Here is a 23,580-nt window from a genome sequence, read left to right as displayed (position 1 = left end):
TCCGTGGCATGTGGAATCTTCCCCGACCAGGGATTAAACCCATGTCTCCTGCATTGGCAGGTGGATTCTTTACCACTGAGCCACTAGGGAAGCCCGTCTGCTAAACTTTGTTAACTACATGTCATGTATGAATATGTTCCCGGGAAAATGTTATCAATGAGAACACCACTCTCCATCCCCAAAGGAAACCATGTTGTCCATTTGGTGAGCATCCTTTGACTTTATCCTGTGCACACATTATATTTCTCTACACACAAATCTAGAATGAAACGAATTGAAATTTTTAAGCATTCCTGTTAAAGTTACACTGGGTATAACTGTACTGTCATTTGTTTGTCTTCTCAGGTCAGTATTGTTCGCAGTTTACCTCAATGACTGAAGTAAACTGCGTAAACCTGGTTGATTTAATGGCACCCTATCCCGGGTCTAGGTGGTTTCGCCACTTTCACCATCACTACAATGCCCTACAGTGATTCTTTGAGCTTGTTTCTGACAGCTTCTCCAGGCTAAACAAGACACGGGATTATCAGGCTGTCCAACCTCCCTCCCAAAGAGCTGTTCCCCACATCGTGGCCCACATGTGACGTTGCCGATCCAATGGGGAGTATTATTTTGCTTTACTTTCCATCTCGAAGAGTAAAACTGTTATCTTCACACGTGTTTACACGCATTTCTAATCCATCCTGTAAACAACCCCAAAGTCACTTCCTCCTGGAGGCCCCCTGGTCAAACCTCAGAGCCCCACGCCCTGCCCCTCTTCCTGGGGCCCCCACCCGGTCACACCAGCTCCGAGCCGGCAGTGCCATCTTCTCTGAAGCCGGAGGAAAACCAGCGCAATGAGCCCGCCATTTCGCAGCGTCGGGCCATCGGAGCCCCGCTAACTGCACGCCCTGCCAGGGGAAAACCAGAGGCGAAGGGCAGGAGCGGACCTGCTGCGCTGGGGGCCCTGCGCCGCCGCCATGACAGGCGCGTCCCCTCGCCGCCCCCGAGCATCCCCTCCTCACCGCTGCCCGCCGCCCTCCTCGATCCTCTGGGCCCGCCCCCTCCTCATCCAGTACTTCACCGCCCCGGCGCCCACGCGAGAGCGGAAGTCCCGCCTCCCGCGGCCACTCCGAGCGCCGATTGGCTCCCCTCTCCGCGCCACGCCCCCTTGTCGGAGAGCGCAGCTTCCGAGGGCACTGAGACAGGCGGGCCGCTCCGTCCCGTCCGAGGTTTTCGTGGGGGCAGCGGCTGCGACTTTCCCGAGACCTCAGTCCTCCCGCGCGTAGCCGCCTCACCCCGTCTTGGGAACGGCCTCCGTCCTACTCCGTATGCGGAAGGAGGGGCGTATGCAAACAACCTGGAGCTCCAGGCTCCTGATTGGTGAGCATCTCGGAAGCGGGGCGGGCTCAGAGGCCGAGACCGATGTGCGGGCGGTCCAGTTGCTCTGGGAGGGTCTGCAGCGGCGGCCAGTGGCGAAGGGGAGGGCGGGCCGAGGTGCCGTGGGACCAGGGAGCAGGGTTGCCGGTGAGTCCGCGATGCTCCGTGGGACGCAGCGGGGACAGCGGGGGCTGTGACGGACGTGCAGGCGGACCAGTGCTTCCGGGAAAGCGGGCGGCAGAGGGCCAATGGCGACGGCGGGAAGGCGGGGCACCTGCGGGCTTCTCCGCGCGGCCTGGCAAGCGGCGGGGCGGGGCATCTGTGATGGACCTGCGCTCGGGCTAATGGCCGCGGAGAGGGGGCGGGGCATGGCCGACGGCGACGGCGCGGGGGCGGGGCGGCGGCGGGGCGGGGCGCGCGGAGGTCTCGCGGCGAAGGCTGGGAAGCGGGGGCAGGGGCTAGGGTGCCCGTGGTGCTGAAGGACGTGGCCGCCGGCCAATGGCCGTGGGAACGGGGATGGCGGACGACCAATGGCGGCGCGCGGGGCGGGGCGGGGCGGCGGGGCTTAGCGGCGCCTTGCGGGAAGCGGCGGGGCGGCGGCGACTCTGAGGCGAGAAGAGGCTCGGTGGGGGCGGTGGAGCAGGTGCGGGCTGGGCGGCCTCGCCGTCCCCCGGCCCCGCTCATCCGCGCCGGCGCCCGCAGGTCGGCCGGAGGCCTCCGCCGCCGGGCTCCGCGGCGCCGTGGGAATGCGGGCTAGGCCCGCGCGCGCGTGAGCGACGATGGGGACGCAGGGCAGCCCGGTCAAGAGCTACGACTACCTGCTCAAGTTCCTGCTGGTGGGCGACAGCGACGTGGGCAAGGGCGAGATCCTGGAGAGCCTGCAGGACGGCGCGGCCGAGTCCCCGTACGCCTACAGCAACGGTAAGCCGGCACCTGGCGCCGCCCGGCGACCCGCGTCTGCCTGGCCGCGGGGCCGGCGCCGGGCGGGGGCCGGGGAGCAGCGCCCTAGCTCGCCGGGGTCCGGCGCGGCCCGCGGCGTCCCTGGGGCGGAGGCTTGGTCTCGGGCCTCCGAGGAAGAAGGGCCTTCCTTGCTTTGGCCGCGCCGCCGCTCCAGAAGTGCACACCTGGGTGTCCTCAGAGGAAGGCGGTTGGCTCCTGGCTCCGAGCATCAGCACCTTGTGCTGGAGGAAAACGCGCGCTCCTGAGGGGATTAAACGTTCTGTCTACGTTCCCGGACGTGTGGCCCAAACACGGCACATACGCATCGCTCGCACCTGCCTGGGCTTCTCTCAGCGTCCGCGGTTGACGGGGCAGCGCGGCCCCTCCCAGGCTCTGGCGCTCCTTCCCCGGGACCTTCGTGCTCCCGGCAAGGCTGTCTTTCCTGAGGAATTCTGCTTCTTGGCGTCCTCGTCTTCCATACTCTTGGTGTCTTGGGTTCTTGCCGAGGCTGTTTACTAACCTGTTGGCCTGTGGCCGCTGAGACTGGACGCTGCTCCTCCATCCTTTCCTTTCAGGACAGTCAGGGTCGTAGGGTTACCTGGGCTGGCCGGACCCCCTCCTGCTGAGGTCTGTCTCACCTCCCCAAGCACATGCTCCCAGCCTCAGCGAGTGTAGGGCCTCAGGTTCGTTTCAGGGGCTAGAGGGCCAGCGGGAGGCCTCCACCGCCACTGCTGGGTGTCTCCAGGTGCGGATGGTGGACTCTTGAGTCACCTTCCCAGAGCCGATGCCCAGGGAGGCTGGTGGTGTGTATCCGGCAGATCCCGAGGCCAGGGCGCCATCAGGGCAGCAGAGGTTTCCTCGGACGAGACCTCTGCTGCCGAGGGTCCTCCTGCCGGGTGTGGTGAGCGCTGAGGACACAGCCACAGGTGGAGAGGGGGCCCGCCTCCTCCCTGTGACAGGCGGAGCGCTGCCTGAGGCGTGGAGACGGCAGGGACTCAGGGACTCCCAGTGACCTGGGCCAGCACGGGTCAGCCAGAAACTGAAGGGAGCCTCTCACTGGTGGTCCTCTCGCTCCCCGCTCCCTGGGAGCTCAGATTCCTTTTTGCTAACACCCCATCATGGGACCAGGGGAGGGGTCCGTGCCTGCGGCAGGACTTGGCTCCTGTGGACCGGCCGCTGGGAGTTGCTGGCACAGTGGCGGCTGGCGGGAGGGAGGCGCCGGCGGCCCAGCGGCTTCTCCCCAGGGCTCCACAGACTCCACTCTGACGCTGTCCACGCTGCTGGAAGCCTTCGGCTGCCTCTCGGGCCTTTCCCGTTCACAGAGGGCAGTTCCACCCGTGGCACCCTGGCTCCCAGAGTCTTCAGGGTTAGGGGCAGCAGGAAGACACGTCGTGGTGACATGCCCACATCCTGGCAGGCTGAAGAAAAGGCACAGCTCTGTCCTCACTGTCTGCACCTGGCGTCAGTGCTGCTGGGCGCACGCCTCCTTTGAGCCCGGGGTGTGGGGGAAGGAAGGAAAGAGATGGAGGGGTCGGAGGGGCGAGCTGGTTTGAGAGGTGGCCGGCCCGGGGTCTGCCCTGACGATTGTTTCCCTGTTTCTGGGACTGAGTGCGCTGCTGCGTCCCTGGACAGGTCCAGCTGTTTCTGGGGCCGGGAGGTTGGTTTCCGTCCTCAGTGCCGACCCGAGGGAAGCTGCATCCTGGAGCTCTCTTGCTGGGGTGTGCCCCCTGCTGTCTTCTCTGTTGCTTTGTCCCCGGTGTTGGCAGGAGACTTGCCCTTGGGAGGCACAGCAAGCAGCCTGCTATGGCACCCTGGGCTCACGGTTACCACCCAGCCCCTCCCAGTCTCTTCTTTTGTGTTTTCCTGGGCACCTCAGTCTGGAGCTAGGTGATATCGGGGTTGCCTTCCCTCTGTTGGGTGCCGGGTTCTGGGGTGAGGTTGCAGCGGCAAGCCCTTCTTACACTTGTGCTTGCACCCTTGGCTGCATCTTCACTCTGGGCCTGGGCCTGGCTCTTCTCCCCGATGACCACAGCCCCCGGCTGCAGCGCTTCATATCTGCAGTGCATCCCAGGAATTGACCAGGTGCACAGTGGCTGCTCCCTGAAGAGCTGGCCACTTGCCTGGTTTGGGCGTGGGCAGTACTTAGTACGGGGGACACGCCTTTCACAGGGTGTCACAGGGCCCAGGACCACATCAGTTAAGACATCATCCCTCGGTCGCTTGGAGAACATGGGGAACGTGTCAGTGTCCAGCACCCTGACCTGGAGCAAGCTGCGGAAGGAAGGCAGGAGGGAGGGCAGATGGCGCTGGGCTCCTGGGCGCTCTGGAGAGCATGCTGGAACTGCGTGCGACTGTCAGACCGTGCACAGGTCACTCTCAGGATGGGAAGTTGGACTTCACAGCCCTTTGGGAACGAGCTGGGAAGTAGAAGTGGATAAAGTGAAGTCGAACTTCCTAGGTGGCACAGTGGTAAAGAATCCACCTGCCAAGGCAGGAGACGCAGGTTCGATCCCTGGGTCTGGAAGGTCCCCTGAAGGAGGAAGTGACACTCACTCCTATATTCTTGCCTGGAAATTCGACAGACAGAGAAGGCTGGCGGACTGCAGTCCACGGGGTCACAAAGAGCGGGATGAGCAACTGGGCATGCAGGAAAGGTGAACTTCAACCCTTGAGTGTAAGGTGGTAACTGAGGTTTCTCAGTCACATTCAGAATATGGTAGTAATGAGCAGGTTCTGGTGTCCATGGTGGACCATTTTCTTCTGTGGAGGTTGGAATATCCAGATCATTGTTGACTGTGGATATGCGTCCTTCAGAAGCAGGGGGTTGGAAACAATGGTGAGGGAAACCGGCCCCGATGGGGGCGGTGGGCACCACTAGGAGCGCTCAGGGGATGTGCTCACACACGGGGAGGCTGCTCGGCAGGCAGGCTTCCAGGATCCTGGGCGGGCTCTGCCTAGTTGAATCAAGGCGTGCAGAGGGTGTGGCAGAAGATGCCCATCCTCAGACGGAAGAGCAGAGCGGGGAAGGCCCGAGCCCTGGGAGTGGCCAGCTCTCTGCCCACAGCAGGTGCAGATCTGGGCAGAGGAGTCCGTGTCAACCCTGGACACAGGTCTTTGTGCTGCTTAGCTGCTCAGTTGTGTCCGACTCTTTGCAACCCCATGGGGTGTAGTCTGCCAGGCTCCATTGTCCATGGGCTTCTCCAGGCAAGAATACTGGAGTGGGTTGCCAGCATTTCCTTCCCCGGGGGATCTTCCTGACCCGGGGATTGACCCCTGGTCTCCTGCATTGGCAGGCAGATTCTTTACCACTGAACCACCTGGGAAGCCCCTGGACAGAGATCTTGGCTGGTGATAAACACAGGTTTGTGAGCCCGAAAGGCTACCTGGTGTGTTCTGTGGGTCAGACTGAGCATGGCACCATGGCCCCTCAGTGGGCAGATGTCCTTGGACCAGGGCGGTTCTTGGGGGCGTGAGCTGAGCTGACAGCCGCCTGCGCCTTCCCTGGGAGCAGTCATCTGTCACCTGGTCCGAGGTGGGGAGGGTGCCTGCGGACGAGGGCTGTGTGCGCCTCTCTGGGAGGGATGGGGAGGGATGGTGATAGGCGCATGAGATGGGGTATGCAGGCCTGAAAACGCAGAGACGTCCATCTGAGGGGCACTGAGGTGCCGCGTTCAGGTCCAGAAGCTGGCCCTGCGCTGCCCCGGGGCTGCGGTGGCTCAGCACTTCTGCCCCCCGTCTGGCCCCCCTCTCTTCCTGGGTCCAATGTTGTCTATCCTCAAACTGCCGGACTCTGATTTTCCCGCTGATGCGGTTTGGGCCGGAGGAGGTGTGTCCCTGAGCACAGGGCTCAGGTGGGACGTGGCCGCAGAGGCCTGTCAGCTGCAGGTGTGCATGCGTGTGTACACACACACCACACACACCATGGGGCTGCGGTGATTTGACTTCGACCGCGTCAGCAGCACCCACATCCCTTGACAATGGGAGCAACTTGGTCATGCTGTCGTCGTTGGGAGTGTTTTCCTCTCTGGCACTTGGCAACACGTAGTCTTCAGGGGGAGGTCCTGGTGAAGAGGACGTGGGAAGATGCTCACCCCTGAGGTGCAGCAGGATGGGGTGCTCGCCCATGAGCTCAGCACAGCCCGGGTCAGAGGATGCTTGCTTTCCCGCCAGGTGTGCTGCTGCCTGTGTCCAGACGTGGACGAGCCCTGCTTCCCACGATTGATGAGGCACCCACCCTGAGGAATTTAAGGGGCACATCTGCAGGAAAGCAAAGCTTTTTTCCTTTTTTAAAAAAAAATAAAAATGAAAAACGTGAAGCAGCTCACAGATCTGGCGAGGACATATGGAAACTGGTAGGGTGAGATATTGTGGAGCCTTTAAAAACACTGGTGTGGAGAAATAGTGAGTGAACATTCAGTGGTTAGGGAAGCCTGTGTCATCTCGTCAAGTCTTTGTAAGTAAGACAAAGGGCAGAATCGTCGACTGAAACACTCAAGAACATTAATGGTCACCTTTGAGTTTTGGGATTATCAGTAGGGTGTTGTGTGTTTTTTTTTTTAAATAATGGAAGTTTTGTGTGTGAAACATGGTTTGTTCTTCATTGACAGCAGAAAGCTTTTGCTTTGGTTTGGTCTCATGTGGTTTTCAAGGTGTTAAGGGAACCAGCCCACGACCTCCTTGGAGCTGCTCCCCAGCCCGAGTGCCCACGTGCAAGGGCGTCCGCTCCATCCCTTCCAGGCCTGTGACAGGCTGCCGCCTGCACCCATGGTTCCGACTCTGCGCTGCTGGAGAAGGGCGGGCCTGGGGCCAGCACGTCGTGCTTGTGCTGAGAACATCTCTGTGGTCAGCAGATCAGCAGGTGGCCCTGATCACGGTGTGATTCAGGCCCCAGCTGCCCCATCCCACGCCCCCTCCGGTCCGCTTCTCTTTCCTGAACTTCTGTAAGCAGAGCTGTACGACTTGGCCTCTCTTGTCTTCTCGTTTCGACCAGCGGGTTTCCATGTCTGGGTCACCCTGAGGGGTGCTGGTGTGCAGATTCTCACATGTGTCTTGGCAAGTGAGCACGCGTGTTTCTGTCAGGGGTGTGGTGAGTGCTGGGGTGGGCACCGCCCGGCAGCTTTCCGGAGCAGACAGTGCAGTTTCTGCCTGACGGGGAGGGCGTGAGGGCTGTGCGCACTCCACGCTCACCGTGCTGAGGGCCACCTCCTGGTAAATCCACCCAGCAGCCGGGTTTTAGACCCTGTCGGGTTGTTACTAGAAACAGCCTGAGACCACCGCCCCAGTCACCTGACCCCCAGGCGCTCCCCGAGACCCCCGCCCCAGTCACCCGTCCCCCGGGCGCTCCCTGAGACCCCTGCCCTGGTCACCTGTCCCCCAGGTGTTCCCTGAGATCCCCGCCATGGTCACCCACCCCCTGAGACCCTGGCCCCGGTCATCCGTCCCCCAGGCACTCCCTGAGACCCCCGCCCCGGTCGCCCGTCCCCCAGGCACTCCCTGAGACCCCCGCCCCGGTCGCCCATCCCCCAGGCACTCCCTGAGACCCCCGCCCCGGTCGCCCGTCCCCCGGGCACTCCCTGAGACCCCCGCCCCGGTCGCCCGTCCCCCAGGCACTCCCTGAGACCCCCGCCCCGGTGGCCCGTCCCCCGGGCACTCCGTGAGACCATCACCACGGTCACTCATCCCCCGGGTGCTCCCTGAGACCACCGCCCGGGTTGCCCGTCCCCCAGCTGCTCCCTCTGCCATCCCTCGCTGTCTCATCGCTCTGCAGGTGCAGCGGTCAGTCAGGTGGGGCTGAGTCCCTGTTCCTTTGCTGTGGACAGAGGGCTGTCCCAGCCCCTCAGGGTCACTTGCGCTCCTCACCAGGTCCCCCCTTCCACTCTGAGAGCCAGGGCAGGGCCCTCCTTCCATTGCATCTGTCAGACTCACTGTCCAGGGGTGCCCACCTCTGAGGACTCGCGATGACATCGGGCCGGAGAGCCCAGGGTCCTCTCCCCTCTTGAGGCCCGGGACCCATCGTGTCAGCCAAGCCTTTCGCCCTGTGGGAAGCGTGTCCTCAGGTTCCAGGACTAGGACCACACAGCCCTACGGAAGGTCTTCGGGTTGTTGGTGTTGGTCGGCTTTTGCAGGCTGGTCGGTGGAGTGCACATTCGTGTCTCTGCCCCTGCCAGCACTGGGCGGGTGTTTCGCAGTTGATATGCTCACACCTGACTCTGGAGATGGTGTTAGGAGGTGGGGCCTTCGGGAGGTGATCTGGTCAGGATGGCTCCCTTGCTGCTTCCGCCCGAGGACATGGTGGGCAGCCACCCTTGCAGATGCTGGATCCCCCGCGCTGAGTGGTCTCCTGGCCTCCAGAGAGCGGCAGATAAATGCCTGCTGTCCATGAGTCCCAGTCTGCGGAATTGTTTCAGCTCTGAGCCGACCAGAAAGCGCCACGTACCTGTCCCTGGGCAGGAATCCGGGCCTCAGGGCTCTGCACACTCGTGGGCCAGGCCGAAGGCCTGCTGGGCTCAAGTGTTGTCGGCGGCGGTGCCCAGCCTCCGTTCCTGGGCACAGGCCTCTCCTCAGGAGCCTCCTGCTTCATGGAGCCGCAGGACTGTCTGTGCAGTGTGATCGTGGAGTGGCCATCATCACTGGGCCCTTCTCTGAGGGGCAGAAAGCAGGCTTGGCCCCCCTCGCCCTCGGGAGGACTGGGGCCTGTGCCCACCTGTGAGGGCCCGCCACACTGCGGGAGACCCTCCTCTGCCCTCTGCGTGCCCTGGAAGGAGGCACGTGGCAGAGAGAGGCCTTGCTCTCCCCCCGCCCCCAGGGAGAGGGTGTGCAAGGGCTGGTCAGGTGTGTCAGGAGGACCACTTGGCCTGGCGCCGCCTGCACGGCCATGCACAGCCCCCAGCACTTCTGCACGTCTGCCATTGTTGCTGAACGCTGTTTCTGGTTCCGCAAGGACCTAGGCCTTTTTTGCCTTTGTCTGTCTCTGGGAACTTGGCGAGATGTGGTTTTCCCTCCCTAAGGAGTAGCTCTGAGGAGCAGCAGCTGCCTGTCTGGGTTTGCGGCAGCACCCTGACGCTGGGCGTTGGCGTCGTGTTGGGTCCAGGAGGGGAGCAGGGGTCTGGGGGCCGCGCTGGGAGAGCAGCTCCTCCCGCGCAGGGATGGCGGGTTGATGGCAGCCCCTCCACACCCGGGAGTCAGGGGCAAGGGGAGGCATTGATCAGCATTTTTTCTTTCGTTCTTAACCCAGTCTTTATCACTCGTTTTTTTCTCACTGTTATGAATTTTTAACAAGTTGTCCTGTGGCTTTTCATCTTGTTGGGAAGTGCCTGGGTGGATATACACTAGAGCTGCCGATTCCTCCGTAAAGACTAAACTTTGGATGGAAGCGGGGCTGGCAGGTTGTTTTGTGGGTGGGGCAACCCTCCTTGCTCTCCTGCAGACATGTCTGAGCTTAGCCTGGACTGGTGCATGGGAAATGCCCCCCCAGCCCCCAGGGGTCAGGCAGGCTGTGCCTGGTGGTCTTGGTCCTGAAAGCTGTTGCTCCCAGGGAGGGCAGAGCCTTGGGCTTCTGAACACCCGCGATCTTGGCTTGTGCGCAGGCTAAAGCTGAGAACTGATGCTGCTTGTCCGCTTCACCCTGCTGACCTTGTTATTTCCCAGGGCTTGAGCGAAGGTGGGTGTTCTTGGGGTCTTTTGTCCTGCGTTGGTGCCCACAGATGTGGGAAATGTGGGTCCCAAGGGAGGACCGCCTGCTGCACTGCGGGGAGAAGGGCCCGAGGGGGGTGGCCCCCGCACCAGGCCATCTTCCACAGGAGGGCCCTGGGGCCGCGGGGGCCCCACCAGGCTGCGAAGGCCCGGGGTCGGGGGGGTTCTCCTGGTAGCTGGGGCCACCTGGCCTTCCTCCTGTGTGTCTGTGCACGCAGTCCCAGCCCCTGGTGCGGTGGCTGTTGGGGCCTGAGGGGTGCCCGATAGATTCCCCAATCACCAGGATGTGGGCACCTGCCAGGATGGGACCTGAGTGGCCTGCCTCCTCCTCCGAACCCTGTTCTAGGCACCTCTGGGGAGGGCGGAAGCATCGGTGTCGGGCACTCCTTGCCTCCCGGGCTGTGCACCTCCCTGCTGGACAGGTCCCCTGGGCCAGGGGATGCAGGGTCTGCGGGGGAGCGGGGTCCCAGGCGTCGGCCCTTCTGGACAGGTCTCTGCAGCATCCCCTTGACTGCCTTGAGAAGGAGTGGAATTAGTGGGTCACCTGCTCTGCCCACACTCGTCAGTGCAGCACACACATCTGTGACGTGAAGCAGGAAGAAGGGGTGCGGGTGATGTCGTAAGGCGGCTGTGGCTGAGTGAGTCAGTGCCTGGGGACAAGCGTGCGACGCTGAGAAGGTGATGGTGAAGATGGGCCTGGGGGCGGTATCACTGTGCACAATGCGACTTGTTCTGAGATTGTGGACAGTTCTCGTTTAGGTTCTGAACAACAGGCTCCTATGATTCATAAAGTGGAAACGTCCCTGTGAAATGTTGGAGCCCACGCGATGTCAGGGTGGGGTCTCAGCTGTGAACACCCAGCAGCAGTGGGGGCGCGGGGTGGCCATCAGCGCTCAGGCTGCAGTTCCTGGCTTGGGACCGCGCGGGGTGGCCGGGGCCTGGCGGAGTGAGGCATGCAGAAGGCCGCCGCGTCAGGTGAACTGCGCCCCCTCAGAAGCCCTGGGGAGCAGCAGACAGACCTCCCGTGAGCCCCCAGGAGAGAGGGGCGGCCGTTTAGGAGGCGCGGAGCTGAAGCCTGGGCAGCCAGGGGCCAGTGAGGACACAGCAGGCCTGCTCTGGCCCCCGGCGGCCTCCTGAGCCCTGTGTCCATTGGAGGAGTGTCTGCAGTCCCAGGCCCCCGGCCAGGTCCTGTGGGGACTCCTCCCCGTGTGTGAGGTGCCCTTGCCCAGCCCCTGTGTCCCCCTGGCAGCTGGGACTGGTGGTGTTCTGTGCCCACCAGGTGTTACATGCACCCCATGAAGCTGCTGGTCCTCGAGGATGGGCGGGGGACTGCAGTTCTCCTGGGACAGGTTCTGAGGCCACAGAGGGAGTCCGGGCTGGGAAGCTGTGAGGCCTGGCGCTGTCCCTGCAGGAGGCGCTGCCTCTGCGGGCGGGCCTCCCTTTGCACTCAAGTGTCTGGGTTTTCTGAGTCTGTAACGCACACTGTACAGTTCTGCCCAGGTTTGGGGGGTGGGTGGGTGAGCAGCAGGGTAAGCTTGAAGAGCATACTTGAGATGTATTTTAACCACGCTGTGTGGTTCATGGGATCTAAGTTCCCCGAGGGATATGGGACCCCCGCCCCTGCAGTGCAAACACAGCGTCCTAGCCCCCGGACAGCCAGGGAAGCCCCTCCATGAGGTTGTTGAGAACCTCGGAGGGGGTGTGTCAGTCTGCCGGCTTCCTGTGTCTTCTGCAGAGCTGGGCCCCTGGCCGTTTTCAGCTGGACCCCGCTGTCTGCCCTGAGGATCCTCCGGCCCTGGGGCGGGCTCCTGGGTGGGAATCCCACTGGTTCCCGTCCGTGGACCGTCTGGCCCAGCTGCTGTGCATGGGGAGGTTGCTGCGGGGAAGGCGGAGCTGGTCCCTCTGCGGTGCCTGTACCCAGCTCTGCGAGCCTGCCCGCACAGGGCTCTCTGGGGCTTCTGGCAGTGCTTTCAGCAGAGGCCCTGAAGGCTGGGGACTGGCTGTTCTCTTTGGAGTTGAAGTCATGAGTAAGGAGTTGGGCGTGGTTCAGGCAGGGGATGGGTGAGGTGCCCGTGTGCACTGCCCCAGGGCCACGGAGGCTGGCTTGCTCCCCAGCGGCGCCCTGTGCCCTGCTTCCTCCTGGGCCCTCCCTGGGCACCCTCTCCTCCTTGCAACTCCAGGCTGGCCCTTGGGCCCTGGCGCCAAGTCGGCCACAGTCTTTTCGTGGGGGCAGCCTCAGGGTGGGTCCCTGTGGCCAGCACCCACTGGGCTGAGCGCCCACAGAGGTGACTGCCTGGAGGGTGGGCGTCTGTGCCCTTCCTGGGATCGCTGTGTCCAGCACTATCTTCATAGGGTCTGGCTCACGCAGCCAGAGAGCCCGGACCCTCTAAGGCGTCCAGAGCCAAATCTGAGCTCCCTATTTGACAGAGAATTCCAGGAGTTCCCACCTAAGAAAGTGGGTTGTCGGCAGACAGTTGAGGGGAGGTGAATGCACAGGAAAGACGGTGGAGACACCGTTTCTTTAGCTAGAGAGTGCGTGTGGGAGAATCTTCTCTTCCGTCTTGAAAAAAATTGTGGTTAAATATACACAACGTAAAATTTATCATTTTAAGTATCTGAGGTGTACAGTTCAGTGGCCCTCCCAGCATCTCCAGAGCTTTTTCATTTTCCCAGCTGAGACTCCCCGCTGAGCACCTCTCCCCACCCACCTCCGGCCCTAGGCAGCCTTTCTCCGTCCACTGTCTGAGGCTCATGCTCCAGGGACCTCGCAGAAGGGGCCAGGCAGGGTTTGTCTTGTGTCTGGCCCATTTTACTGAGCATAAGAATGTCTTTCAGGCTCATTCCCCTGGCAGTATGTGTCAGACTCTCCTTCCTCTCTGAGGTGGGATAGTGCTTTATTGTACAGATGGACCGCGTTTTGATTATTCAGTCTTTCATCTTTAGAGACTGGGGCTGTGTCCGCCTTTTAGCTGTCGTGAATAGTGCTGCAGTGAGCATCCGTGTGCAAATCCATACCTGCTGAATGGCCTTTCTGGATTCCGTGGTGACGCTGAGTTTAATTCTGAGGGAGCGCCGTGCTGTCTCCCCTGGTGGCAGCCCCGTCTCCCGGCCCCACCAGCAGCGCTCGCGGGTCCGGTTCCTCTGCATCCTCGCGAGCACTGCTTGTTTTCTGCCTTTTTGATAATGACTATCTGATGGGTGTGATGGGGCGTCTCATATGGCTTTGATCTGCATTTCCCTAATTCATGTGATTATTAGCTTTTTGCATATCTTCTTTGGAGAAACGTCTCTTTAAGTCTTTGATCCACTTTTTAATTGGATTCTTTTTATCGAGTTGTAAGATTTCTTTGTTTTCTGAATACTGGTCCTTTTTCAGATACACGCAAGTTTTATCACGTCCTATTTTGTGGATTGTGTTTTCCTTCTGCTGAGTATCTTGATGGGTGGGAGCCAGGCTTTGACACGTGGCCAGCAGTGAGTGGGGTGGAAGGCCCTCGGGGCAGAGGCCCCTCGTGCAGCGCTGTGGTGGACTCTGCCCACGTGCCAGATCTGCATGGAAAATGCCCACTTCCAAGCCTCCCTGGAGCAGGTGTTGTGAACAGCCGAGAACCTGGACACTCAAGGCTCCAGGGAGGAGGAGGAAGGGCCCAGCTTTCCGGACGCCAGCTGAAGGTCTTGGTGTGAGGTGATGCGGCCAGCACTGTCCCTGCCTCTGCCAGGGATGGGACTTACTTAGCTTTTTCCGCATGAAAGTATAAGAAAGTAACAAGCTGGGAACTGCTGTATAACATAAGAAACTAAATTCAATATGTGACAATAACCTACGATGGAGAAGAATCTGAAAAAGAATAGATACACGTATAAAACTGAATTGCTTTGCGATATAGCTGAAGCAATTGTAATTCAACTATGCTTCAATTTTTAAAGTAGTCAAAAAATGAAAAGTAAAGGCGTGGCCAGCAGAGGCTCTTTGAGAGCTCCCCAGAGGAGCAGCATTTCAGAGGCCGCTTTGTCATTAACAGTGCTCCAGGCACGCTCCAGTTGACAGAACCTGGGTGCTGGGTGGACCCAGGAACTCAGAAAACCCATTAGCTCTGAGAAGCGTGTGACGTGGCCGTTGCTGAGACCAACCACCCTCCCTTTGGCTGGAGCGTTGGCACCCCCCTTGGGCCACTGGGATGACAGGAGGGTGGCCAGCTTGGGTGACTGAGGTCGCTGGGCTCCTCGGCTGCAGCCCTGTCTCTGGGCTGCAGAGACCGGGTCCCGGCCGGGAGTCCTTCACCCGCCCTCTGCTTCATTGCAGGGATCGACTACAAGACAACCACCATCCTGCTGGACGGCCGGCGGGTCAAGCTGGAGCTCTGGTGAGTTGGGCTGTGCACCGAGACGCCTGGGGGGTGCCGCTGTGCTTCCCTTGTTGCCGGGGCCAGGGAGCAGGGCGGAGTAAGTCGGGTCCTTAAGGAAACCACGAGTTCAGCAGCCGTGTAGACATGGGACTGCATGTGATGCAGAGACCAGAAGGTCAGGGCTGCCTGTTCCGGCAGAGCCTGGCTCCCTTTCGCCCGTAAAGACGTGTTTCCAGGGGCCCCCGGCCCTTCCCTCCTTGCCCCTCCCGGACTCCACGTCGAGGGTGTTTGCAGACCCTCACAGTTGGTGTGTGACTTGCCCCGCACTTGGGTTCTCCAGCCCCACAGGGCAGTCTCCCGGGATGTTTGGCCCAAGGAGGTCTGCGGGGCGCATGCAGAGCGGGAGGGGCGGGGTCCTTCACGCAGGTGGGCTCCCATGGGTCGCATCCCCCAACTTTGTTTCAGGGACACCTCGGGCCAGGGCCGGTTCTGCACCATCTTCAGGTCGTACTCGCGGGGCGCACAGGTAAGACCCACGTGGCCATCCTCCAGGGGGTCCGCAGGGCTGTGGCACCCTGTGCGGAGCGCGGCAGCTGTGGGCTCGGGACCAGCTGGCTGGACGGAGGGCTGAGCCCTGTGGGAAGGGCTGCTGCAGATGCCAGAAGGGCGGGCACGGGCTGTGGTGGCGGGCCTGCAGGGAGGCGCTCCGGGGCTGGGCTGTGTGCAGTGCGGGGGCTCCTGGGGGCCTGCTCGTCCCTGTCTGTCCTGGGCATCTCATGGTGGCCTGCGTGCCAACCGTCAGTGTGAGATTGAGGCTGCATGGAGGGAAGCAGCAGTTGTGTGAACAGACCAGCTGCCCACTCACTGCCTTCGTGAGGGGACTGGCTTCAGGAGACCTGTGGGGGGCCCAGGCTCTGACCAGGTAGGGTGTGCCCCCCGATGGTGGACTGGACAGTGGAGGCCAGGCCTCCTCTGCTTGGCGAGCAGGAGCTGACACGTTTGCAGGCGCCTCTCAGGAGCGTCCGGAGCGCCGCTCCCTGCCGTGGCTGGGTGTGTGGTGGACAGCCCCCGGCAGGGCTCCTGGCTGTGCAGGCCTCTGCTGAGGTGCGAGCAAGGGTGTTGCTGCCGACCTACTTAGCCTGGCAGTCCCACCTGGAGCGGCTGCTCCCAGACGGTCAGAGCCGGCAGCCCGCAGACTGGCCGGCACCAGCGCAGACACGAAGGAGCGGGGGCCACCCCACAGCCCAGGACCACGGGCGAGCGCGGCACCCAGGAACGTCCTACGGCCTGGTCTGGGGGGCTCTGACGGGCGTTCCCTCGTGCACGGGGGGACGGGTTCTGGGGCCTGAGGCCTCAGGCTTCCTGACAGGGTCTCTGGTCTTCTGTGGCTTTTGAATGTCTCCCGGTTTTATGACGCACCCATTGCTACTTTTTCAATAAAACAGGAAATGAGGTGGGGGGGTAGTTACCTCGGTTTATGGGGACAGGGCGATCGGGGGACAGCAAGGAGGCTCTGGGGGCCCCTGAATACAGGCCAGCTCCGTGGGGACAGGCGCAGGCAGGTCGGCTGAGGGCTCGCCTGCGCAGGCCTGGGAGGGGAGTACGTTCCGCGTCCACTTCTCTGCAGGGCAGCGGGTGTGGACGTGTCACTCATGCTGACTGACCGAGCTAGTTCCAGATGCTCCTGTTGCTTCTGGGCTGGAGGAACCAGTCATGGATCCTGAGTGTGCCTCCGGCCCGGGGGGCGGGTGGGGGTGGGTCTCCAGCTGGGAAGCTGACCTCGGGTCTCCTGCCTGGTCGACGCCCCACGCTGGCTGCAGCGTGGCCCGTGCGGCCCGGGGTGCAATCAGCAGCTGCTCCTCCCCAGGTCCTGTCCGTTCTGTCGCCCTCCTGCCCTGGCGCAGTCCCTGGAGGCCCCACAGCCGCCGACGTAGCCCTGGCTGCACTCCTGCGTCTCTTCCTGGGAGGCTCTCTCTGCCTCAGGTCTCCTGACTTGTGACCCTTGTTTCTGTGGCTGAGGTCTGTGGTGGCCACTTGTGGCCTAGGCGGCCAGCGCTCCCGCTTGGGGGACCGTGGTCCCCTGTGCCAGTTCCCGCGGGCTGGGTGTGTAGGGGGAGCCAGGTTGGGCAGCGTCCTGTTGAGCTGGGGCTTGGGATCAGCTGAGTTAGCACCAAAGGGAGCTCAGCCAAGCGCTGGTCTCCTGGAGACAGGTGAGTGGTCTGGGCACATGCACCCTTCCAGCGAGTGCCAAGTAGGACACCAGCCTGGGTGGGGGTGTGCGGTCCGTCTGCTCCCCTCGTCAGCGCGTCCTTCCTGGGCAGAGCCGTGCTCGAGCCGTGGGGCGCAGGCAGGGGCGTTCAGCCACAGCCTGTGGCTCCTTAGCCGCTGTACCACAAGCGCGTGACTCAGCCCCACACTCACTGGAAAAGCCATCCTCCGACCTTGGTCGGGTGGTGATTGCACAGGTGTGTGTTTGTCCAAACTCATTGAACAGGTCGCACCTGAAATCCCTATGTTTTTTGGTGTGTAAGCTCAATAAACTACCTTGGCAACAAGGGTGTACACGCCCATCCACACCTGGGAGGTTTTCTCTCGCAGCTTGAGTCACCTGTGTGTGCTCAGAGGCTCGCCGCCGATATTTGTAACAAAATGAGGTGCGTCACCTGTGACCCAGCAGCCGTGCCCGCTGACGAGCCTGGTGCCATCGTCTGGCTGCTGTGGGGAGGGGCCCTGTTGTGCTGGGCGGTTTTCACCAGGACCCTCTCTGGGTTAGGAGACTCCTGTGAGCGCTTGAAAGACAGCAGCAGGTGACTGGGGCGGGGGGCAGAACCAGAGCCTCTGTCTCTACCGTGGAGGCTTAAGAAGCTGAGCCAAAGTTAAGAGAAAAGGGGAGAATACAGTAAGAATGTCTTTGCCACTCCTGTGGCTGAGGTCGCAGCTCACTCGGAGGTCCTTTGGAGGGGTCCTGTGACCAGGAGCCCCATTTTGGGGTCTCAAGGAAGCCACCTGTGCCCAGTCCCAGGCGTCTTTCCTGCCAAGTCTGTGGTCCTTTTGGTCCCTGCCCACAGTTTGGCCATCTCGCTATCCTTCGTCCTGTGACCTCTCTGTCATTAGCCTGACCTGGTAGACACGGGTGGCGGTGGTAGGCAGAGACTGGCGCCAGCTAGGAGACCAGCCAGAGGCTCTTCGACAGCCTTGGGGTGCACTTGAGCCTGAACCCAAGAGATGGGCTTCTCTCCATTTGCTTGAGCTTTTAAATGTCACGGGTCCCCTCTTCTTCCCCACCTGTCCGCACTGGCTTGGGAGGTCTGTGTGATCGGCTGGGGCCCGCTCAAGCTGCCGGTGAGGTGAGCTGTCCGTGAGGCGCGGCTTGTGGGACCTGGGTCCCTGACCAGGGCTGGAACCCGGCCCCCCGCGTTGGGAGAGTGAGGCACTGGGCCACCAGGGCGGTGCCTCTTTGAAGTTTTATACATGGAACCTCCTGGAACGGGCAGGTGGACTGAGTGGGAAGCTATCATCAATGCGCGGCTGGGGGAGGATATCTGCAGAATTCTCGCTCATAATGAAGATGACACTGAGGATGAATTAGTGCTGACAGAGTTACAAGGAAACAGAAACGTGGAGATGGGGATCTCGCAACAGATCTGATAGTGCTGACCTTACCCTTGCAAGTCAGGAAACCGAAGCACAGTGTTTGCTCATGGCCGGCCAAGACCCCTTGAGTCCGGTCAGGTGAGACCTTCGGCAAGAACCGATGGGACTGGGAAATAGTGTGCACTGCGCACTGGATGGCTTGGGAACCAGGACCCCCCAGAGGTGCCCCTGGGAGTAGGGTGTGGTGGTGGAGGAGCGCCACTGCTCTCGGTGCTCCCGGAGCATGGTCCACTCAGGTTCTGGAGCACGGCAGTCAGCTTCTGACGCTTTAACAAGGCAGGACGAAATCACTGAAAATGTCCTGTCGGCGCTTCTGGCTTGACGGATATTCCAGTTTCAGGGCTCCAGCAGGCGGCCATCGGGAGCGCTCCCAGCACTGCTGCTCACCCCGCTCGCCGCCGGGAGCTCAGGGCAGCTGTGCCCACAGCAGGGTGGAGTTCAGCCTTCGAGCCCTGGCCAGCACCTGGGCCCCCACAGCCTCAGCAGTCCTCGGGCTGTGTGGCCAGCGTGCCAGGCCCAGCCCTGGCCTTTTCCGGTCGGCCTCAGTGTCTGCCGGCTTGCCCCCCACCTCGGCAGTTACCCCGCAGACTGGCACGGCCAGGCCTTTGGTTGCACGGCAGCCCCTGCCTCTCACCCTGGTGTGGCTCCAGGCCAGATGGGGGCCTGACAGCCCCAGAGGAACTTTCCCCCTCCTGAAGGACCCGGCGGGCACGCGCCCAAGCTCCCTCTGACCAGGGCTGCACCCTGCCTAGATGGGGCTGTCAGTGGAGACGCAGTCACATGCCCAAAGGCTCCGGTGCTGCTCTTAATCTGCAGTGAAGCACAGAAATGTAAAGAGCAGAGCACTTTTATACCACTGTTGCTGTTAATTGAAAGTATAATTTGTTGGAGGGGAAAGAAAAAGACCAAAATGAAAATTTCTTTCCCTCCCCAGCTTCTTGGTCACTTTGGAGAACTGCTTTATTAACAAGATGTACTAAAGTAGACCCCTTTTTATATTATGAGTAAAATGTAACATTGACAGGTTAATACAGATGCTCGAATCAAAAAGTGAACATTACGCAGGAGGCATAATCGAGGAAGCAAGTCCCTGTCCAGCCCTTCTGCGGGCAGTCACGTCTGTGGGAGCCTGTTCTGTGTGGTGTGTTTGTATTTCTGTTTTCTGAAACTGCCCATGTGTGGCATTGGGGTCCATGTTTGTCCCCTCGCTGTCTGGTGCCTGTGAGCAACGTGGGTGAGTGCAAGTGCACCCTGCCTTCGTCGCCTGCCCGCCTGACTGCCGGGGGGTCTGGGGGCCGCACGTTTAGTTTGTTTGTTGATGTTTGTTTGAGAAGTTATGTGTTGAGTATCTTTAAAACTGGACGTGGATGGCCTAGACCTTGGTCCCTGTGCCTTTTGTTGGATTCTGTTGCCCCGCCACAGCGGGCAGCTCCTCTCCAGGCCTGGCGTGCCCCCTGCAGTCAGCTCCGCCGGAGCTGCCGGCAGCTCCACCCTGCCTTGCACAGGCTTTCCATCCCCCACCCCACCCTGGCCGGGGTGAAAGCGGTCTCCACTGCTCCTTAGCAGGACCTCATCTGCCAGAATTTGAAGCACAGTTTCAAGGGGAAAGGCTTCAGAATTCATTTTGAGATGGAGGGTGCCCTCCATCGCGGCTACACTCTCCCCTTCCCGGTGTGGGCTAGATGAAGGCGACTCCCTGCACAGGGAGGGTGTGAGCCCTGCTAGTGGGTGGTTCTCACGGAGCCTGTTTTGGGGTGGAACATAAGGCCAGAGACGGGTGAGCCTGGGACTCCAAGGTTCATGAGAGGTTGCCACCAGGCGGGCGGAGTAGCAGTCTCCGAGGGCTGTGGTAGGGAGGTCCCCACAGCAGAGCCTCTGTGCGATCTCGGGGCAGCTGCTCCTGGACTCACGTCCCCTGCAAGTGTGGGTGGGATCACTCAGAAACACCTGCTCAGCACCCCCTGGTTCCCCCAGGAAGAGTGCCCCACACCGCAGTCCTGTGTGCGCCTGCCTTTCTTAGGTGGAGTGATTTTTAGACGACGTAGGGTAACACAGTGTGCTTGAAGGAAAGACATGGAAAACTACAATTCCGCCCCAGTGGATTCCCCACGTGGAGGGAGGCAGTACCGAGCCCTCGAGGTCCCTGACAGTCAGATGGCCCCCACCCAGACGGTGGACAGGGCATGCCGTGGTGAGGAGACAGGTCAGGCTAGCTGAGCCCTGTGCACAGAGCCCCCCTTAAATGCAGAAGGAAGGTTCGGAGCTCATTTTCCACTTCGCTGCCTGTTGGGTAAACTGCGTGTCCACCTGACAGCTTGGCTAGTGCCCGAGTGCCCCTGGCCCTGCCCATATGGGGACAGAGGCCTGCAGGGCAGAGCCTGATCAGGACCCCGTCCATCCATGGGAACCTGGACCTTGTAATGCCCGTACTTGCCTTGCAGGGAATCCTGCTGGTGTATGACATCACTAACCGCTGGTCCTTCGACGGCATTGACCGGTGGATCAAAGAGATCGACGAGGTAGGTGCACTCCCCCAGACCCCCTTCCGGGCTACACCCATCCCTGACACGTGGGCCGACATCCCCCACTTGCAGAGGGAGCCTCTGGGGCCCCCACTTGCAGTGCCTCCCACGCCCAGGTTCTGTGTGTCCCCATCCGCTGGCTGTTATGGCACTGTGGGTTGGGGTTCTGGGCCCCCAGGGGCCCCACCTCAGCACGGAATCGATGGAGGGCCGGCCCATGGGCTGGGGGCTGGGGGTTGGGGGTGGATGCAGAGGGGCATCCTGCCACTGCGCCTCTGCTGAGTCCTGCACACCCCGTAGCACGCACCCGGAGTTCCCCGGATCCTGGTGGGGAACCGGCTGCACCTAGCCTTCAAGCGGCAAGTCCCCACAGAGCAGGCGCGCGCCTACGCGGAGAAGAACTGCATGACCTTCTTCGAGGTCAGCCCGCTGTGCAACTTCAACGTCATCGAGTCCTTCACGGAGCTGTCCCGCATCGTGCTCATGCGGCATGGCATGGAGAAGATCTGGAGGCCCAACCGAGGTGAGGCGGGGCCGGCCGCCTGCAGGTGGGGCCTGCGGGGAGGGCCCGGCTGCCGGCTGACCTGTCCCACCGCCAGTCAGAGGAGAGGTTCCAGGCCCCAGTCCCACCAGAGCAGAGCGAACGAGGGGGCCAGGGAGGCTCTGTTCCCACCCAGGGTGACGGGCTTGGGTGTCTAGCCGCCGAGTCCTGCGGAGTGGTTAGGAGACGGGGGCGGGGTGCCCGGTGGCTGCTCTCCGCTTGCCTGGCGTGGGGTGGGGGTTGTTCGGCTTCAGGAGCCCTGGGAGCTTTGCGCACCGTCTCTCCCAGTCCCCAAGCCCCTTCTCTGTCACTTGTGCTCATCTGATCGTGACATTGTCAGTTGCCACCAAGACCCCCCACCTTACCTCCTCACAACCTGACCCCTCATCACCTGACAGACACCTCCCCCCCCTCCACCCCCGCAGTATTCAGTCTGCAGGACCTCTGCTGCCGGGCCATCGTTTCTTGCACCCCCGTGCACCTCATCGACAAGCTCCCGCTGCCCGTCACCATCAAGAGCCACCTCAAGTCCTTCTCAATGGCCAATGGCATGAACGCCGTCATGATGCACGGGCGCTCCTACTCGCTGGCCAGTGGGGCCGGGGGTGGCGGCAGCAAGGGCAACAGTCTCAAGCGGTCCAAGTCCATCCGGCCGCCGCAGAGCCCCCCCCAGAACTGCTCACGCAGCAACTGCAAGATCTCCTAGCCGCGGGAGGTTCAGCCTGGGAATGCTCCTGGCAGGCTCTGGGCCCTGTGCTGTGTGCCAGGGACTTTGGCCACATAGCCCCTCCTGGGAGGCATGGGGGACGCACCTGGTAGGCTAGTGGTCTCAGCCAGACCAGCTGCACAGGACAGTGGGGATCATGCTGTGCAGGTGGTGGTGGAGCACGCCAGGACTGAGGAGCAGCTGAGAAGGGCCCCCAGGAGGCTGTGCCTGGCGATGGCCTGAGGACTGGGGCTAGGCCCCCTTTCTTATTTATGTCACACCCGTTTTGTACATTTTTAAAGGACCAGCAGGGAAGCCTCTGTGCAGCCACTCAGTGAGCGCACAGCTGCTGAGGGGGTGAGCCTGGGGACACAGGGAGGGCGGTGAGGCTGAGACCAGAAGGGGGAGCCACCATCCAGGCTCGAGTCTTGAACTAACAGGGCACTTCACACAGGGTGTGGCCTTGGGGGCCAGCAGGGGTCCCAGGGACCCCCAGCTGTACTGTGGGCCTCTGAGCACGGTGATGGGCGTGCCTGTCCCAGGACGCTAGGCTGCGGCTCCCAGGGCCCCACCAGCCCTCGGAGGACATCCCGTGAGTCCCGAGCCGCGGGATCAGGGCCAGGGGCAGTGTGCATGGCTCAGGTTTCTTGGAAAAGGAAGTGGGCACACCCCCACATCCCTCCCCTGCTCCCTCTCCCTACTCGGGGGCTGACAGCCTTGTGATTCTGCACCTTCAGTTCCATGTGTACCTGTTGCCACGTGAAGTTGGCTCAGTCTCTCTCCTAGTTGAGGACACAGAGCTGTTTATAGGCAGGCAGTGCTCACTGGGCCATGAGGCTGGGGTAGGTCTGGACCGAGCCAGTCCCACTTGCCCCGGGGTTTCTAGGACCTTACAATGGCCAGCTTCAGTTTCCTGACCTTGGGTGGGATCCCATAGCTGCTCCTCACCCAGACTCACCCCTCTGTGAGGTCACACGTCACAAGAACCTTCCTCACCCATTTCTTCGTGGTGGACACTGAGCCCCTCCTCGAGGACCCACCAGCCAGCCTGAGCTGGAGGTCTGGCTTCCTTCCGTCCGCCTGGCTGGTGACGTGGCCACAGGTCACACTGGTGCTCAACTCTACCTCCTGCCTATGGGCCCCTCCCTGGCCTGTGACCCCTTGACCAGGACTTCTGTGGTGGGGGCCCCGGGGGCTGCTGTCCTGGGAAGTGAAGTCCGGGGAGCCGCAGCATCTGTGGACGGGCGCCCCTTTGGACTGATGGAAGGAACAGATGGCCCTGTGTTCACCGTGTCAACACTACCCCTGCTGCTGCCCACACTTGCTGGACGGCCCTGCGTTCACCGTGTCAACACTACCCTTCGCTGCTGTCCACACCGGCACCATTCCTGGGCTTGTCTTGGGACAGTTTTCTCTTTGTTCAGTAAACATAATTCAGCTGTGGTCTCTGGGCTGCATTGGGAGGGAATGAAGGTCTGGCTCTCACGGGCTGGGCTGGCTGGCAGATGGCACTGCAGGCGGCTGCTTTGTCCTGCTCAGTCCTCCGCACCTGGGGTGTCTCCCGGTGTTTGCACCAGACCAGGATCTTAGGATCCTGCCTCTCAAGTCAGCAGGTCAGACACGGGGTGGCAGGATGTTTTCCCGTCGGTCTCAGAGTGGGCAGTCAGCCCCTGGGCCCTGATCTGCCCCTGCCTACGAGGGGCTTCCCACCTGCCGGGAGCAGGGCTCCCTGTCGGGCCTGTGGGGGACAGGCCAATCAATGCCTTTGGGTCCTGGCTGTTCTTAAGCTCTCCTGGGACTCTCCTCAGGGTGTTCCTAGAT

General features: G+C 61.6%; 1 protein-coding gene across 2 annotated transcripts; it reads left to right on the top strand.

Moving 5' to 3' along the window:
* Positions 1-1,188: 1,188 nt before the first annotated feature.
* RAB40C (RAB40C, member RAS oncogene family) lies at positions 1,189-23,196 on the top strand. 2 transcript variants are annotated; one of them, XM_052658769.1, is made up of 7 exons: positions 1,189-1,362; positions 2,062-2,280; positions 14,294-14,354; positions 14,802-14,862; positions 20,432-20,509; positions 20,813-21,035; positions 21,479-23,196. In XM_052658769.1, the coding sequence occupies exons 2-7, from the start codon at positions 2,139-2,141 to the stop codon at positions 21,757-21,759; spliced, it is 846 nt and encodes a 281-aa protein (XP_052514729.1). In that variant the 5' UTR covers positions 1,189-1,362; positions 2,062-2,138; the 3' UTR covers positions 21,760-23,196. The 2 variants fall into 2 exon arrangements, with proteins under 2 accessions (XP_052514729.1, XP_052514735.1); XM_052658775.1 differs by lacking the exon at positions 1,189-1,362 and adding an exon at positions 1,455-1,506.
* Positions 23,197-23,580: the final 384 nt, after the last annotated feature.

This window comes from Budorcas taxicolor, chromosome 2 (assembly GCF_023091745.1).
Source record: "Budorcas taxicolor isolate Tak-1 chromosome 2, Takin1.1, whole genome shotgun sequence".
NCBI classification, from domain to species: domain Eukaryota; kingdom Metazoa; phylum Chordata; class Mammalia; order Artiodactyla; family Bovidae; genus Budorcas; species Budorcas taxicolor.
This window is presented reverse-complemented; position numbering and strand designations above follow the sequence as displayed.